At 45.3% G+C, this 15213-nt stretch overlaps 2 protein-coding genes and 2 long non-coding RNA genes across 4 annotated transcripts; all 4 read right to left on the minus strand.

Annotated features, from left to right (window-relative positions):
- Nucleotides 1–4452: 4452 nt before the first annotated feature.
- On the minus strand, nucleotides 4453–5214 carry LOC136355023 (uncharacterized). Its single transcript, XR_010739033.1, has 2 exons — nucleotides 5076–5214; nucleotides 4453–4985 (listed from the first exon to the last, which is right to left on the minus strand). It is a non-coding gene; the product is annotated as an uncharacterized lncRNA (long non-coding RNA).
- Nucleotides 5215–5240: 26 nt separating this feature from the next.
- Nucleotides 5241–6175, minus strand: LOC107277114 (uncharacterized). Its single transcript, XR_010739032.1, has 3 exons — nucleotides 5746–6175; nucleotides 5612–5667; nucleotides 5241–5530 (listed from the first exon to the last, which is right to left on the minus strand). It is a non-coding gene; the product is annotated as an uncharacterized lncRNA (long non-coding RNA).
- Nucleotides 6176–9790: 3615 nt separating this feature from the next.
- LOC4329043 (uncharacterized) lies at nucleotides 9791–11300 on the minus strand. Its single transcript, XM_015769212.3, has one exon. The coding sequence runs from the start codon at nucleotides 11258–11260 to the stop codon at nucleotides 9992–9994; it is 1269 nt and encodes a 422-aa protein (XP_015624698.1). The 5' UTR covers nucleotides 11261–11300; the 3' UTR covers nucleotides 9791–9991.
- A 2249-nt stretch (nucleotides 11301–13549) lies between these two features.
- On the minus strand, nucleotides 13550–15103 carry LOC4329044 (uncharacterized). The gene has a single exon (XM_015768426.3). The coding sequence runs from the start codon at nucleotides 15079–15081 to the stop codon at nucleotides 13843–13845; it is 1239 nt and encodes a 412-aa protein (XP_015623912.1). The 5' UTR covers nucleotides 15082–15103; the 3' UTR covers nucleotides 13550–13842.
- Between the last annotated feature and the right edge of the window lie 110 nt (nucleotides 15104–15213).

Raw genomic sequence — 15213 nt, forward strand, 5'->3', positions numbered from 1 at the left:
CTCCTTGTCTCTACGGTCCTCACACCAAGATCGACCAGTCGAGAACGACAGCAACTCCGACATCAGAAGTCGCGATCGGTTACATGAGTTCATTTAAGCTGAAGTCGGGGGCTACTGTCAGGGTTACGGATAAGGTATACCCTCTACCCTTGGATGTACGCTATACGGCAATATGGTACATCTGCGCGTGTACGGACATTCTCTCTATACGCTAAGGAAATCTATCACGAAGTCCACCAATGGAAAGGTTCCTACCCATATAGGACTGGGTCGTCACTATATCGTGCAGGGTCCGATGTCTCCGAGTCCTACTTGGAGACCACCTGACCTGCGATATAAAAGGGACCCCCCAGGAAGACCTAAGGCATCGAATCTCATAGCCAACACAACGACCACAGCCTACGAAGCCGGAGCCTACAGGAGCCAAGTCGATGGGTGATCTAGTCGAATCAACTCGACTACGATCTCGTCGGTATCATCTAGTTCCATTATTCCCTTTGTAATTTGTGGTTCTCTCCATATAATCCCATATCAACTGGATTAGGGCTATTACCTATTAAGGGGCCTGAACCAGTATAATCGTTGTCTCTTGTTTCCTTGATGTCGTACTACGTAGATCCTCGTACCAGCGTACCCCAATACCCTCTATATCCGGTCTACGGGTACCTACCGTCGACAATATTATAAAAGTAACTTAAAACAAAACAGAAGTAATTTTGTCACGACATTATAAGTAAATCATTTGTAGGAATAAAAATATGATTTTATCTAGAAATTAAATTTAATCAGCAGAGATCAACACACATAAGTTTAACAATTTTTAAAAGTAACTTCAATGTTAATTGGAAGTAACTTTTGCATGGTTCAAAAGTAACTGTCTATAAATCTATTTAATCATCGATAGTTTCTTTCCTTACATTTTTGTTTTTCATGTAGAATGAGAAAAGAAGATACTATTGTTTTTTTCAAGTTGAAAGGAGATACAAAATAGAGTACAAACTAGTTACCACTAGCTATGTAGTCACTTCCAATTAAAAAAGACATTCATTAAAGTTACTTAGTTTTTGTTATAAGTTACTTCTATAATATATGTAAATTAGTTTTAGGCTTCATTGAATTTACTTTTACATATCTAAGAAGTAATTTAGATATATTATAAAAGTAATTTATAATTTTTCATCAGAATATAGTCATGTGAGATCTTGTTATAAAGATATAATTGTTACAAACACAACGGTGCAATCGGTTCGTAGATCGGATGAGTAGTTTAAGAGAAAATTATATTTGAAGTATAGGTAGATAATGTCTCTTATAGATGGAGTGGAACTAGCTACCACTAGCTGTGTAGTCACGTCCTTTCTCTTTCTATGTGGCATATTACCATATTTTATGGGTCCATATTAAGCTAATATGGTATTTTTTGGATAATGCCAAACGTCATGGACTAAATTACGATCCCTTTAGTGTACAGTAGAGCTTATATGACTGATGACAACAAGAACATGTAGACTCTCAAAGCATGACTTGGCAGAGAGAATGAAGGGATGAGGGACTGGGAGCGGGCAACTATATAATCGCCCGACTACACACGCACTCCAAGAATGACACACCCACGCTACCAGGCGCGAGAGTGATAGGTCATCTGCAGTACAACAGAGTTCCTGTGGAATAGTGATCTAAGTCTGCTACAGTAACTATCGCATGGTACTGTAGCAAGAGTCCTTTAGCAACAGTGGTCGAATTTTACTCTCGAGTCTCCCAGAGGAACGGCATATTCGATGCCACGTCCATCACAGACGAAGCCCCATGAGTAGGGGTGAAAACGGTACGTAAACTTTCCAGATTCCAGATCTATTTTCAAAAACGGAATCTGTCGGTCGGAATTTTTTCGGAAACAGAAACGAATTCGAAAATATTTTCTCCGAAACGGAATCGAAAATTATAAGGGCAGTTTCTGTCGGAACTCGGAATCGGTCGGAAACTTTCCGGAAATTTTCTCGGAATTTCCGGAAATTTTGTGACTGAGATAGCCTGGATTCCTTTTTTTAAACCACTTAATAGTGAATACCATGGTGTCAGGCCGAAAATATCATTGTTGTGAAAATATCATTGTTGTGAACAGTGGTTTCCGTCCGTTTCCGTACCGTTTTCACCCCTACACCACGGTCAGCAACGTCTCCTGCATTTGCCCCGACGTCCGTCAGTCCGACGCCCTCGTCCATCCAAGCCTCCGAGGCTCTGACAGCGTCCGCCAGGTCGCCACCTCGACCACCCAGGCCTCCACCCTGGGCTGCATCCCCCTATGACCACCATCATCGGCTCGTCGCCCGTTGGATCCGTTGTGGCTGCCGCCGCCGTCACCCGCTGCATCTGCCATGGCCACCGCCACCGTCCGTGTTCCCCGCGGCTAGCGCTCCTGCCATCGTTCGCGTCGCTGCACTCACCCTCGCCCCGTCCCGTGTGGCAGCCACTCTTGCCTGTTGCCGGTAGCCGTAAGGTCGCGCCCTCTCCCCCTCCATCCGCTGCGGCCGCCGCCCTCGCCCTCGCTCTCTTCCCGTGTGGCCACTGCTCTTGCCCGTCGCCCGTAGCCGCAAGGCTGTGACCCTCTCCCCCTTTATCCGTCGCGGCTGCCGCCGCCCTCCATGCGTCCCCCGCGACCGTCGCCCTCACCCTCGCAATCGCCATGGCCACCGCTGACACCACCCCCACTCTCCCCGCTCTGGCGTGCTCCTAGGTCCCGTCTTCACTGGCCGCTTGAGAGTTGCCTTCATCGTCAGAGTAAAGGAAAGGAAAGGAGGAAGAAAAAGAAGAGATGGAAGAAGAGGGTGTGGCTAATGGGCGATCGATCCCCATGCCCCCTGTACACACCTCTCCTCTCCTCCCCTTCTTCTCTTCCTACTATACTATAAATTTTAAAAAAATAAAAAAATAAAGTTAGAAAAAATTATGTATAGAAATACTATATATAAAAAATATTTGAATTTAAATTTAAATTTGAAACGGGTATGTAAACTTTTGACTTATAAACTTTGGGTTTATAAACTAATATTTGAATTCAAATTCAAATTTGAATCGTGTATATAAACTTTTGACTTATAAACTTTGGGTCTATAAACTTTAGATGTATAAATTTTATATGTATAAATTTTATATGTATAGAAATACTATATGTAAAAAATATTTAAATTCAAATTCAAATTTGAATCGGATATAATTCAAATTGAAATTTGAATCGGGTATGTAAACTTTTGACTTATAAACTTTGGGTCTATAAATTTAGGTGTATAAACTTTAGATGTATAGAAATACTATATATAAAAAATATTTAAATTCAAATTCAAATTTGAATCGGATATAATTCAAATTCAAATTTGAATCGGATATATAAACTTTTGACTTATAAACTTTGGGTGTATAAACTTTAGATGTATAGAAATACTATATATAAAAAATATTTGAATTCAAATTCAAATTTGAATCGGATATATAAACTTTTGATTTATAAACTTTGGATTTGTAAACTGTATATGTGTAAACTTGAGGTGTATAAACTTTAGGTTCATAAATTTACTAAAATAGAAAAGTAATGTGGTGCCAAAAAAGAAAACCACGTGGAGGAGAGGGGGGAAACCGATCGCTCCTGGCGATCAATCGCCAACTAGGAGTTTCGGGAAGAAGATGATGGGCCCTACAAAAAATAATAGAATATTGGTATTAGAGTAAACAAGATATTTCTATTGTATGCATGGGCTCTATTATTTACTATAGGTGACATGGCTACCTATTGCAGCCAGTACTGAGTTGTGTTATTGAACTTGCTTTTAGAGCAAGTTTAATAGTATAGCTATCTACTAGCTACAAATCATCTATAGCCAATGTAATAGCCAAATCATATAATAGTTGCTTACTATACTATTAATACCTAGTCCCACCTGTCAAACACACATTACATCTTGGAGTCCGTGCTGCAACTAGCTACAGATCTGTAGTCCGTTGCTCTTATCTCTCTTCTTTTATCTCTTTAAAATACGTTTATAGCTGGTTTATAGCTTGTTACGTACACTAGTAACCGTGCACGTGCAATGCACATTCCCCACATTATGTAACATTAAACATATAAACACACTTAAACTTTGACGTGTTTTCCCCAATACATGACACAAAAAATGTAGTTTGAGAATTATATCTATTGTAGTGTAATATAGCACAACTTAATAACTCCCTTTTAAACACACGGTAAAAAAATTTGGAAAGCAGCCAGTGAGGATAAAATCATCCAGCAGCCGTCAACTGGAAGTATTTAAGCCATTAAAAACCCTTTGGCAGTTATCAGAAAATGGGGAACAATTATCCCTAATCAAGTAACCTGTGGCACCTATTAGAAATGTTTCAGTTATCAACCCGATAATTCATTTTGTTGAGGCATTAAACTAAAGGTTGATAAACGGTGCATAGCTATATATCAGTATATTATTCTTCCTCTGTCCTCCCTCTGAGTGTTAAGTCTAGCCATTCATCGGTGGAGTACATATCAAACATGCAGAAAATATACAGAAGGTAAAAAGTATCCAATAATTGATTACATATTTGTGCTGCTCTATGATAAAAAGAAGAGATTTACCTTCCCCTAATTCTGATTACTAATAATTACCAAGCCATTACATCGTACAGTACACATTCACTTGACACTTAAAACTCACAAAATAGTAGACTACCTATCAGTTAACTGAATGGATAAAACACTTTTAACAGTACATAACCTACCTCAAATGGCATTGTAGATAGTTACAAATCTCTCTTCCTCTTCTGTTGTTCCAAATCTTTCAATTGCAATTAAAAGTTGTAGAGGAATGGGCAAGGTACAGGAGGTGTTTGTCAGTGAGCCGAGGCCAAGCAGAGAGAGGAGAACAACAAAATTTGCATCAATAGGACATGAGCTAACTGACAACATATATGAGTGAATGTTACCAATCTGCAAAACAAAACTTTTAGAACAATATGTGAACTTATATTGAACATTATTTAAGTTTTATTGTGAGCAAATGAAAGCATAATGTATAACGTTAGGATTATACCTCACCATTAAGATTCATTCTTTCTGATATGGGGAGGAAGACTACAGCTGCTGCACTGAATCTTGAATCATGTACAAAGGTAAATCAGATTGAAAATTGCATTTATAATTCTTTTAAATTCTTCATTTAGAGTGCAAATGAAATAATACCGTGAGATATTGAGGATAGTTCTCAAAAAGATACTGGGGATATATTTGTTGCCAAACCGTCAGGACATACAACATTAAAAACATATGATTTCTACATCGGCAAAAATATGCAACACAAGCAATCAAATTTGGGAAGCAAAGAGTTGCCCGGGTGGATGTGCAGATCATAGTAAGACAATACATTCACTGGAAGCTGCATAGCACCTTGAGATCAGGTCTGTGTTAGCAAACCGATTACTCCTGCAGTTCAAGAACTGTGAACACCACCAAACACGGCCGCATCAACAACTGTCACCTGCTGCCCTTCTTGGAAAAACAAATATATGAAGAACATGATTAAATGACACATCAAAATATGATAGCATGAATGCAAAGCAATTCAATGACCTGAATCATCTCATCTTCATGCTGATGTATGTGTGTTCTGGACTTCTGGTAGAAAGCTGGAGCATCCGAAACATAAAACTCAATTAAATCTCTAATGTGCGGCGTGGTTGCGGCAGAGGGCTCAGCGTGCTCACAGCGTCAACGACGGCAGATGTGGGCTCGACATGGTTGTGGAGGAGAGCACAGCGTGGCCGTGGGTGCGGGTGTGGGGTGAATGAGCGATTCTTGCGGCTGCGGCGGATGGGGAAGACCACGGTTCCGGTGGTGGCTGGGGACGACTCGGCTCCGGCGGCGACTCGGGACGACGTCAACTCCGGCCACGGCTGGCCGCGGCGGATGGGAAGACCACGTCTCCGGCGGTGGCTGGGGAAGACCTCGGATCCGGCGAGGGCAGCGGTGGAGTGCGCCGCGGCGGCGGCGGAAGGGGACGACCTCGGCTCCGGCGGCGGCTGGAGAAGAAGTCAGCTCCGGCGGGGGTAGCGGTGGATTGAGGCGGCGGCGGCAGTACATGACGGGAGGAGTGAGCCGCGCGTGGAGAGGGTGAGGCATAGACGCGTAGTCTTCGCGACGTCTTCGCGCGAGGTGAGGCTAAAATCGTGCGGTCGAGATGGGTGGACGGTACAGATTAGAGATCTGCGGATGGACGGACCAGATTACACCGGATTTGCGGATGGACGGTAGAGATCGATCCGAATGATTACACCAATAGGATTGGAGGGAGGCGACTTATCTTTTTATATTAATATAGATATAGATATAGATATAGATACTCTTACAGTCTTACGTACCATAGTAATATTTTTCGAACCCTTTCCATAAAGAAAAAAAATGGAAACCGGAAAAGAAAACAAGGAACCAGTACACTAGCTTACATGCTTCCATTGATTCCCCTTCTATGCATTCCGTCCCTCCCGATTCTCCAAACCCACTCACACACCCAAGAAGATGGAAGGTCAGGGAACGCACCCTGCCATGCCCGCCGCCGCCGTCTCGGTGGTGCTCGACGACGACGACCTCCTCCGCGAGATCATCCTGCGCCTCGCCTTCCCCACCGACCTCGTCCGCGCCGCCGCCGTCTGCAGGCGCTGGCTCCGCGTCGCCTCCGCCCCGGCCTTCCTCCGCCGCTACCGCGCCCTCCACCCGCCCCGCGTCCTCGGCCTCTTCGCCAAGCACGCCGGGGCTCGCTGTTCGAGCCTCTCCCCCATCCCCGCGGGCTCGCCGCCGCCGCGCGCCGCGCCGCGAAGGGCGCCATGCTCGGCTCCATCGGCGGCGGCGAGCCGCTGCCCGTGTACGACTGCCGCAACGGCCGCGTCCTGATGGACCTCTCCGACCCGTTCGACCGCGGCGACGGCACGCTCGCGGTGGTCAGCCCGCTGCTGCACGCGTCGCGGTCGCTCGCCGTCCTCCCGCCGGTCCCGCTCGCCGCGCGCCCGCCGCCCGTATCCGCCATGGGCGACGACGACACGCTGCTCGGCCGGGCCACCGACGTCTGCATCCTCCTCCCCGAGGACGGCTGCGACGGCCAGTCCTACACCGTGGTGACGCTGGTGCGCAGCAAGCGCGTGGACTGGCGCGTGTGGTGGGAGTTCTTCGCCAAGGTGTCCGTCCTGCGCGCGGGCGCCTGGGACGACGACGTCCGCGCCACGGCGCCGGTCGAGCTCCCGGCGCGGTGCCGCGGCGACACGACCTGGAACCGTGCCCTGCTTGTCCAAGGCAAGCTATACGTCCTGGGCATGCAGTCCCACGCCATTCTTGTGCTCGACCTGGCATCCATGGCCACCTCCTTCATCAACCTCCCCGACGGAGTGCGCCACGAGGAGGACGGAGACCTCGACCTGTTCCGGTCAAACGACGCCGGCGTCAACCTCATCCATGTCAATGGGTTTCAAGCTCGTCTCTGGCGTCGCGGTGGCGACGACGATGACGGCGACGGCATGACAGCGGGCAATTGGGTGTTGGTGGACGACATTGGTGTTCGTCGAGGGTTCGATCACCTCGCGAAGGTTGGCGGGGAGATGGACATTGGTGGTCCGGTTGGGGTTATCAAGGTCGGCGACGACTGCGAGTTCATGTTCTTGTGCGTTGATGGCGATGTGCTGTACATGGATATCAGGACGAGGATGGTGAAGAAGATTTTCAAGGCGTCACCGAAGAGAGGAGGTGTTCTGCCAGTGATCCATCCACTGACCATGGTTTGGCCTCCAATCTTCCCAGTGCTGGAGTAGATCAAGGATGGAGGCCATTTCAGTGATCCTTGAAGAGGAGGTTTGGTTTTTGGTGCTTTGTGTCTTAAGTTCTTGTCTACTGCTGGCTTGCTGCTGGATTGATTTATCATGTGTGTTTGTTTCTTCCATTTTGTGGTAATGGACTTAAAAATGGTATGGTCGATGAATTAATGGATTATGAATATATGGGTATCCTTTACTAAAATCAATATCTGCTTGTATATTTGATTTAACTCTGAAACAAACAAGTAAATTATTATAGCAGATTATTATAATCTATAAGCTAGATTATTATAATCTAATAAGCTGCTCTAGGTGAGCTTTTTTCAAATTATTGAGTGGCTAAAGACCCACTACTCCTACATAATTGAGAAAAATTACCCACCTATGCCATCAACCGAACAGATAGCTGAGGGCATTATAGACTTTAGCTTTTCAAACCCAATAATCCATACCTCCAATAATCCAAACAAATAAACAACTCACAGCTTATTCTATGTCAGCTTATTATAATCCAGTTTATAGTAATCTGGCTTAATAATCTAGATTATAATAATCATAAGCTGAAACAAACAGGACCTTAGTTACTTCTATCGTAAGCAGAGCCTAGTTGGCATGATAACTCTGGTGATGCATTGATCTTGGAGATTTGTTACTGTAACCATGAACTGCAAGAAAGGAAGATATATTTTCTTTGAAGCAAACAACCCGTTGATGGAAATTTTAACCATGTTGATGGCTTATGCTCCATATATCCTTCCGATCGAGCAGAACGATAAATATCTTACGATTAGTGTACGATACAATGTTTCTATGGCCCAATCAAGTATCATGCATGACTGGATCGTATCAAAATCGTAACAAGTTTGTCGTACGTACAGCAATTTCCCGAGCGGAACTACCTCAGCAGCCAGGAACTAGAGAGCCCCAGGCATCAGTCGTTTAGTAATTTTGATGTTCCTATTCTCATGAGTTGCCTTGCCGAATCAAAATGAAAACCGAAGGATTATAGGTTCTGGATGTTCCATGCTCAAAACAAAACAATTGTTGCCATGTTAGAATCTGAAGCATTATCAATTCAGCAGTTTCTTTTCGTAGCTGTGACTTACCACTTTCAATTATATGCATGAGCTGCTTCAACTATGACCTGAAACCCAAATTCAACTCAATTTTAAGTTGGAACAAAACTAGATAAAACATGCTGGGTAGGCCCACCTGGTGCTAGTGTCTATCGAGCCATAGCTAGACTTATGCTTGGTGGGTACAAGTCCAAATTTTCCAACAACATCACAATTGTTTATATGATCTGCCATATCCCTGTTTTTCATTTGGATATGTTGCTAAGCCGAGCAAATATTCCTTTTTTTTAAAAAAGAAAGTGTTAGAACTCAAGCTATGACAGAGTTGCTCTGAAATCCGAAAATTCCTAGTTCAGAACAAGCAGCACATGGTACAACACACAAGGATATGATTTCTTCTTTGTTCCTGTTTCGTATGCACAAAATCAGATATTGAGATTCAATATAAATGCTACATAATGTTGTACCTCCTCCATTTCATAATGTAAGACTTTCTAGCATTGTCCACATACATATACATATTAATGAACCTAAACACATATATTTGTATAGATTCATTAACATCTATATGAATGTAGATAATGCTAGAAAGTCTTACATTATGAAATGGAGGGAGTATTAAGTACGAACAGAATAAAGTCTGATACTACAAAAAGCTCACAACATAATTCAATCCTAAATTGTCAATGACAGTTATTCACACATTCCAGGTTTCCAGTTTTTGGACTAAAAACTCAGAAGCAGTACTTTGCAAATAATCTCCAAAACAGGCTATCAAAATTACCAGCTCAAAATTCCTCTGTAGCATACCTGGAAAAAAGGTGAAATTTAAACCTGAAATATTGCTTGAATTCAATTTGTTAAGCAGAAGAATATTTTTGAAGTAGATCAGGTTAACTCATACTTAAATCTTATTTTAAAGCATAACAAAGGAACATCACATAAGATGCCTGACTCTCCTAAAAGACCAGTAACAATTAGATTGTTACAGCAAGATAACTACATGCTGAATTGAGAATCGGTTAGACATCGCATAAAGCACTAGAGAAAAATCCTCTGGGATCATTCATACTGAATTACTGATCATCGTCATCGTCATAGTTCAAAGCCGGGAAAGTGGGAGGCCATATCATCATGAAGGGAAAGATTTCAAAACCAATATCTTCCTTTGGAGCCATCTCGAAAACCTTGTTCGCTGTCCTGCTCGCAATATGTATGTGGAAGATCACGCGGTCTATCGTCAAGAACAGCTCGGCATTATCCTCGACTCTACGAAGTGAAACAAGAGCATCCCCAAGTGAAGGATCCCCCGACTCCCAATCGGGCCTCGCAACTTGACCAAACGATTGATGCAGAGACATGGTATCAACCATCTCCCAATCACCACCATTCCCACCGCCGTCTGTCGCACGATGCCAAACATGAATCTGAAACCCCTTCAGATGAGCAAGATATAATCCGGAATCGCCGTCCCGCAACAACTCAAGGTTCCCCATATGCTCCAGCTGCTCCACACCATCCGGGAGCTTGATCAAGAACAAGCTCATCGACGCCAGATTCAACCCAAGAACATGCTCCCTGCCCAGCATGTAGAGGCTCCCATGGAAGAGCAATCCACGGTTCATCTTCTTGTTTGGCCAGTAGTGATTCGGCAGCTCGATTGAATCGGAGGTGCGGATCTGGTCGTCTGATTCACCTCTCACCAACACTGCTCTCGCGAACAATCCACGGCCTCTTCGTATCAGAACCACCAGCGTGTAGGAGAGATCGTCGCCGCCGTCGTCCTCCTCCTCCTCCGGGAGCAGCATCCAGCCCGGGCGCAGCACACGGGCATCGTTGGGTACCTGATGGAGCTGCGAGTGCAGGTTCGGGGGCAGATCGGGCGGCTTCCGCGCGGGGGGCAGCAGCGGGGAGACGACGCCGAAGCGTAGCTCGTCGGGCGGGGGCGGGAACTCCGCCCTGAGGAGGCGGCCGTTGCGGCAGTCGAAGACCACGGCGGAGACGTCGGCGCCGCCGAGCGCGAACCCGCCGAGGCGGCGGAGCACGGGGGCGAGCTCCGGGGGCTGGGGAAGCGGCACGAACGCCGGCTGCTCGTCCCGGCGCGCGGTGTGGTAGAAGCCGAGGAGGCGGGGCGGGTTGCGGGCGCGGAAGCGGCGGAGGAAGGACGAGTCGGAGGCGAGGCCGAGCCAGCGGGAGGAGACGAGGGCGGCGCGGACGAGCGTGGTGGGGAAGGCGAGGCGGAGGAGGATCTCGCGGAGGAGGTCGTCGTCGGCGAGCACCGACGAGGCCGCAGAAGCCGCCGGTGGCGGAGAGGAGGGACGCGTCGCCTCGTCTTCCATTTGCATGCGATCGAGGAGGTATTGGAGTAAGGAGCTCAGGTTGAGCTAAGCTAAGCTGGTTTAACAATATTTTTCTACTTAATGTCATTTCTACAACTTCATTACTCTATCCATATCAAATATAACAATTTTTAACCTTCAAAATTTATATATTAATTTTTCCACGAACATTTTTTTCCAACCAATAATACTCCAACATTCAAGCTCATCACTTCTACCATTTAATTCTACATATATTTTTTAATAACTATGTCCAACTCTAAATATATAAATCTATTTATCCTTAATAAAGGAGTAACTAAAAAAACCACATATATTAATCAGAGAAAAGGAAACATATCTTATATACAAATACTAACTTTAATTCAGGTTTTTTTTTTCAATAGTTGGGCTGAATTTTGGTTAGGAGGCGCCCACGCTCTCCTGCTGTAAACCACACACGCGTAGGATTATTTGGACAACACGCCATGCATTATTCTTTTGTCTCTTTTAATATCGAGTTAAACCTTTGCTATAAAAAGGTTTCAAACATCTAGCTTTAACATCGGAACAAAAAAATCTAGATGTACATATACTACTCGTCCTGGAGAAAAAAAGAGGCAAGTGTCAAGTTGTCGAAACAAAATGTCATCTTGTTCTGAACAGGGTATCTAACATTAAGTCATTAAGTCATTAGGAACACCGGTCTAAGGGCCTGTTTAGATCCATGCTAAAATTTTTCACCATGTCACATCGAATATTTAGACACATATATGGAGTATTAAATATAAAAAAAATAACTAATTACACAGATTGCGTGTAAATTGCGAGACGAATCTTTTAAGCCTAATTGCTCCATGATTTGACAATGTGGTGCTATATTAAACATTTGCTAATAACAGATTAATTAGGCTTAATTAATAAATTCGTCTTGCAGTTTACAGACGGAATATGTAATTTGTTTTGTTATTAGTCTACGTTTAATACTTCAAATATGTGTCCGTATATCCGATGTGGCACGCCAAAACTTTACACTCATGGATCTAAGGGGGTGTTTGGGAGAGAGTGGACTAAAGTTTAGTCCCCAAACACCCCCCCCCCCCTAAGAGCAGGTACAATAGCAGGCTATAAGCTAGCTATAAATATATTTTAAAGAGATAAAATAGGAGAGAGAAGAGCAACGGGCTACAGATCTATAACCAGCTGCAGCACGGACTTTAAAACGTAATGTGTGTATGATAGGTGGGACCAGGAATTAATAGTATAATAAGCACTATTGTATGAATTGACTATTAAATTGGCTATAGATGAATTGGAGCTTGTAGTTGGCTATCCTATTAAACTTGCTCTAAACACCCCCTAAGCACAATGAATATGCAGTCAGCAAAATGGGAAGTACGAGGAGAAAGCTACCAGTTCATTAAAAACGCGAACATTATGCTGTAGGATTTTTAGTATTATACAACTAACATTATAAAACTAACCATGGTGAGCCACAATTTCATTTGGAAGATTTGAAACATACAAACAGCTTTATGAAATTAAATCAAATAGTAGTAGTACTTTTTCAACACTATTCGCCTTATCCTTACAGGTTTAAATTAACCTATACAAAAGAGAACCGCGTATTCAGATTAAGCAAGACGAGATGGGAGATATCTCCCAGTCCAATTATGTTAACAACAGTCACAAGTAATTATAATCCCTCCCCTAGCAAGCTAGGATTGAGATTCTCAGCAGTCACTGTACCGTGCATTTGTCACTGACATATGGGCCTGATGATCTATGGGCCCACATGTCACTGATAAAGGCGCGGTGCAGTCGACTGCAGAGGATCCTGATCCAGCAGTGTCGATCCTGATCCAGCAAGCTGACACTGCCTGGTTTTGCTCCCGGCGCCGTATTGATCAAAAGTCAGATGATAATTACAGGCAATAACCACTACCTTTTGACAATTGCAAAGCTACATGAGGCATGTACAGATTCTGCACAAGATCAGCAGGTCAAATGAAATGCCTCTCCTGCTGTAAGCCTGTAAAGTACACATATGTAGTATTATTTCAAAAACGTGCTATACATTTAGTCCCTTTAAATCTATCTCTTTTCTTTGTCAGAAATCTCTTTAAACATCGATTGAACATGTGCAATCAACATGCTAAAACTTTGCTACAAAATAGTTTCTTACTTCTTAGCTTAAAGCCATTGGTTCTGAACATGATACCAAACATTCAGAATTGCCTAAACAACAAAGGTTACAGAGTTATTGCACAAGGAATATGCAGACAGCAACACCGGGAATTATGAGGAAGGTACCAGTTCATCGAAAACGTGGAAATTATGCTATAAAATTCTTGAGAATTTACTACATGTTGGGCGCCGTGTGCTAAACCACCCAAGTACAGTCAGTCGATCAGGTTAACACAAAGAGAGCAGAATAGCAGACAAAGATAGCATCAGGTAATATATATTCTTGATGCATAGTACATTAATCTTCGACCTCATCTTAAAAGACAGAGATACATAACATAAGCAGATTCTAGCAGTGAGAGATCTACAAGACAAATTCAGGACCATACTTGCAAGGCACCAGACAAATGCGCCTTCGAGGATCACTGATCTTGATCATGATCATTCCTAAGTTGTGGGAAGGTGGGAGGCCAGAGCATCATGAATGGAAATATGTCAAAATATCTATAAGCCTCTGGTGACATCTCAAACACTTTGTTTACCGTCCTGTTCATGATATGTATGTGGAAGATCACACGGTCTACCCGCAAGAACACCTCAGCATTGTCCTCCACCCTATGGAGCGCAACCAGAGCATCCCCTGATTCCCAATTGGGCTCTGCAAACTGACCAAACGATTCGCCCAAGCAGATGTTATCAACCAGCTCCCAGTTGCCACCACCGATGTCGGAATCGGAGGCGCGGAACCAAACATGAATCTGAAACCCCTTCAGATGGATGAGATATAAGCCGGAATCGCCTGCGCGTAGCAGCTCAATGTTTCCCATCCGGTGTAGCTGCTGCACACCATCTGGCAATCTGAACAAGAATAGCCTCATGGATGCCAAATTCAACCCAAGAACATGCCCCTTCCCTCCCAACAGATAGAGATTGCCATTGACAAGCACATCACGCCTTATGCTCCTTTCCCAGCTTTCCTGAATCTCTATAGTTGCCGATTCACGGACACTGTTCAGATCCGAAATTTCAGCCCTTACAGAAACTGCCTTGGCCAACATCTCCTGATCTTTGCGTAGAAATTCCACGAAAGTGTAGGACGGATCGTCGCTGCCGACATCTGGGAAGAGGAGCATACACGAGGCATGCAGAATCTGCCCCGGCTGGCGAGGGAGTTCGTAGACCAGCGGGAGAGCCGGTGGGTGGCGGGCGGGGTGCATCGGGCTGATGATGCTGACCCGTGGCCCATCGGGAGGGAACTCCGCGGCGAGGACGCGGCCGTTGCGGCAGCTCAGGATGACGGGCGCGTCGGGGCCGGAGCCGGAGGAGCCGGGCGCCAGGCGGAGGCGGGCGCCGCGGAGCGCGGCGGCGAGCTCCGGCGGCTGGGGCAGCGGCACGAACGCCGGGACCTCGTCCTGGAAGCGCGCCCTGGCCGTGTGGTAGAAGCCGAGGAGGCGCGGCGGGTGGCGCGCGCGGAAGCGGCGGAGGAAGGCCGGGTCGGAGGCGAGGCGGAGCCAGCGGGTGGAGACGAGGGCGGCGCGGACGAGGGTGGTGGGGAGGCCGAGGCGGAGCAGGATCTCGCGGAGGAGGTCGTCGTTGGCGAGCACCGACGAGATCGCCGCGGCCGCGGCTGGCTCCGGTGGCTGCGTCCCCTTGTCTTCCATGGCGTTCCCGCGAAGCGCAGCTGAGAGGGAGAAGGGGAAGCGGTCGTCTGGTCCAGCTTGTGACGAGTCAATTTCCACGCGGATTTTTGACTTTTGGCTGACTTTATTACTCCTTGATGGAAGTATTAACTA

Source organism: Oryza sativa, chromosome 2 (genome assembly GCF_034140825.1).
Source record: "Oryza sativa Japonica Group chromosome 2, ASM3414082v1".
Taxonomy (NCBI): domain Eukaryota; kingdom Viridiplantae; phylum Streptophyta; class Magnoliopsida; order Poales; family Poaceae; genus Oryza; species Oryza sativa.

What these genes read in the sequence shown, in the direction of transcription:
- LOC4329043 (XM_015769212.3), bottom strand. Translation starts at nt 11,260, where the DNA reads ATGCAAATGGAAGACGAGGCGACGCGTCCCTCCTCTCCGCCACCGGCG.
- LOC4329044 (XM_015768426.3), bottom strand. Translation starts at nt 15,081, where the DNA reads ATGGAAGACAAGGGGACGCAGCCACCGGAGCCAGCCGCGGCCGCGGCG.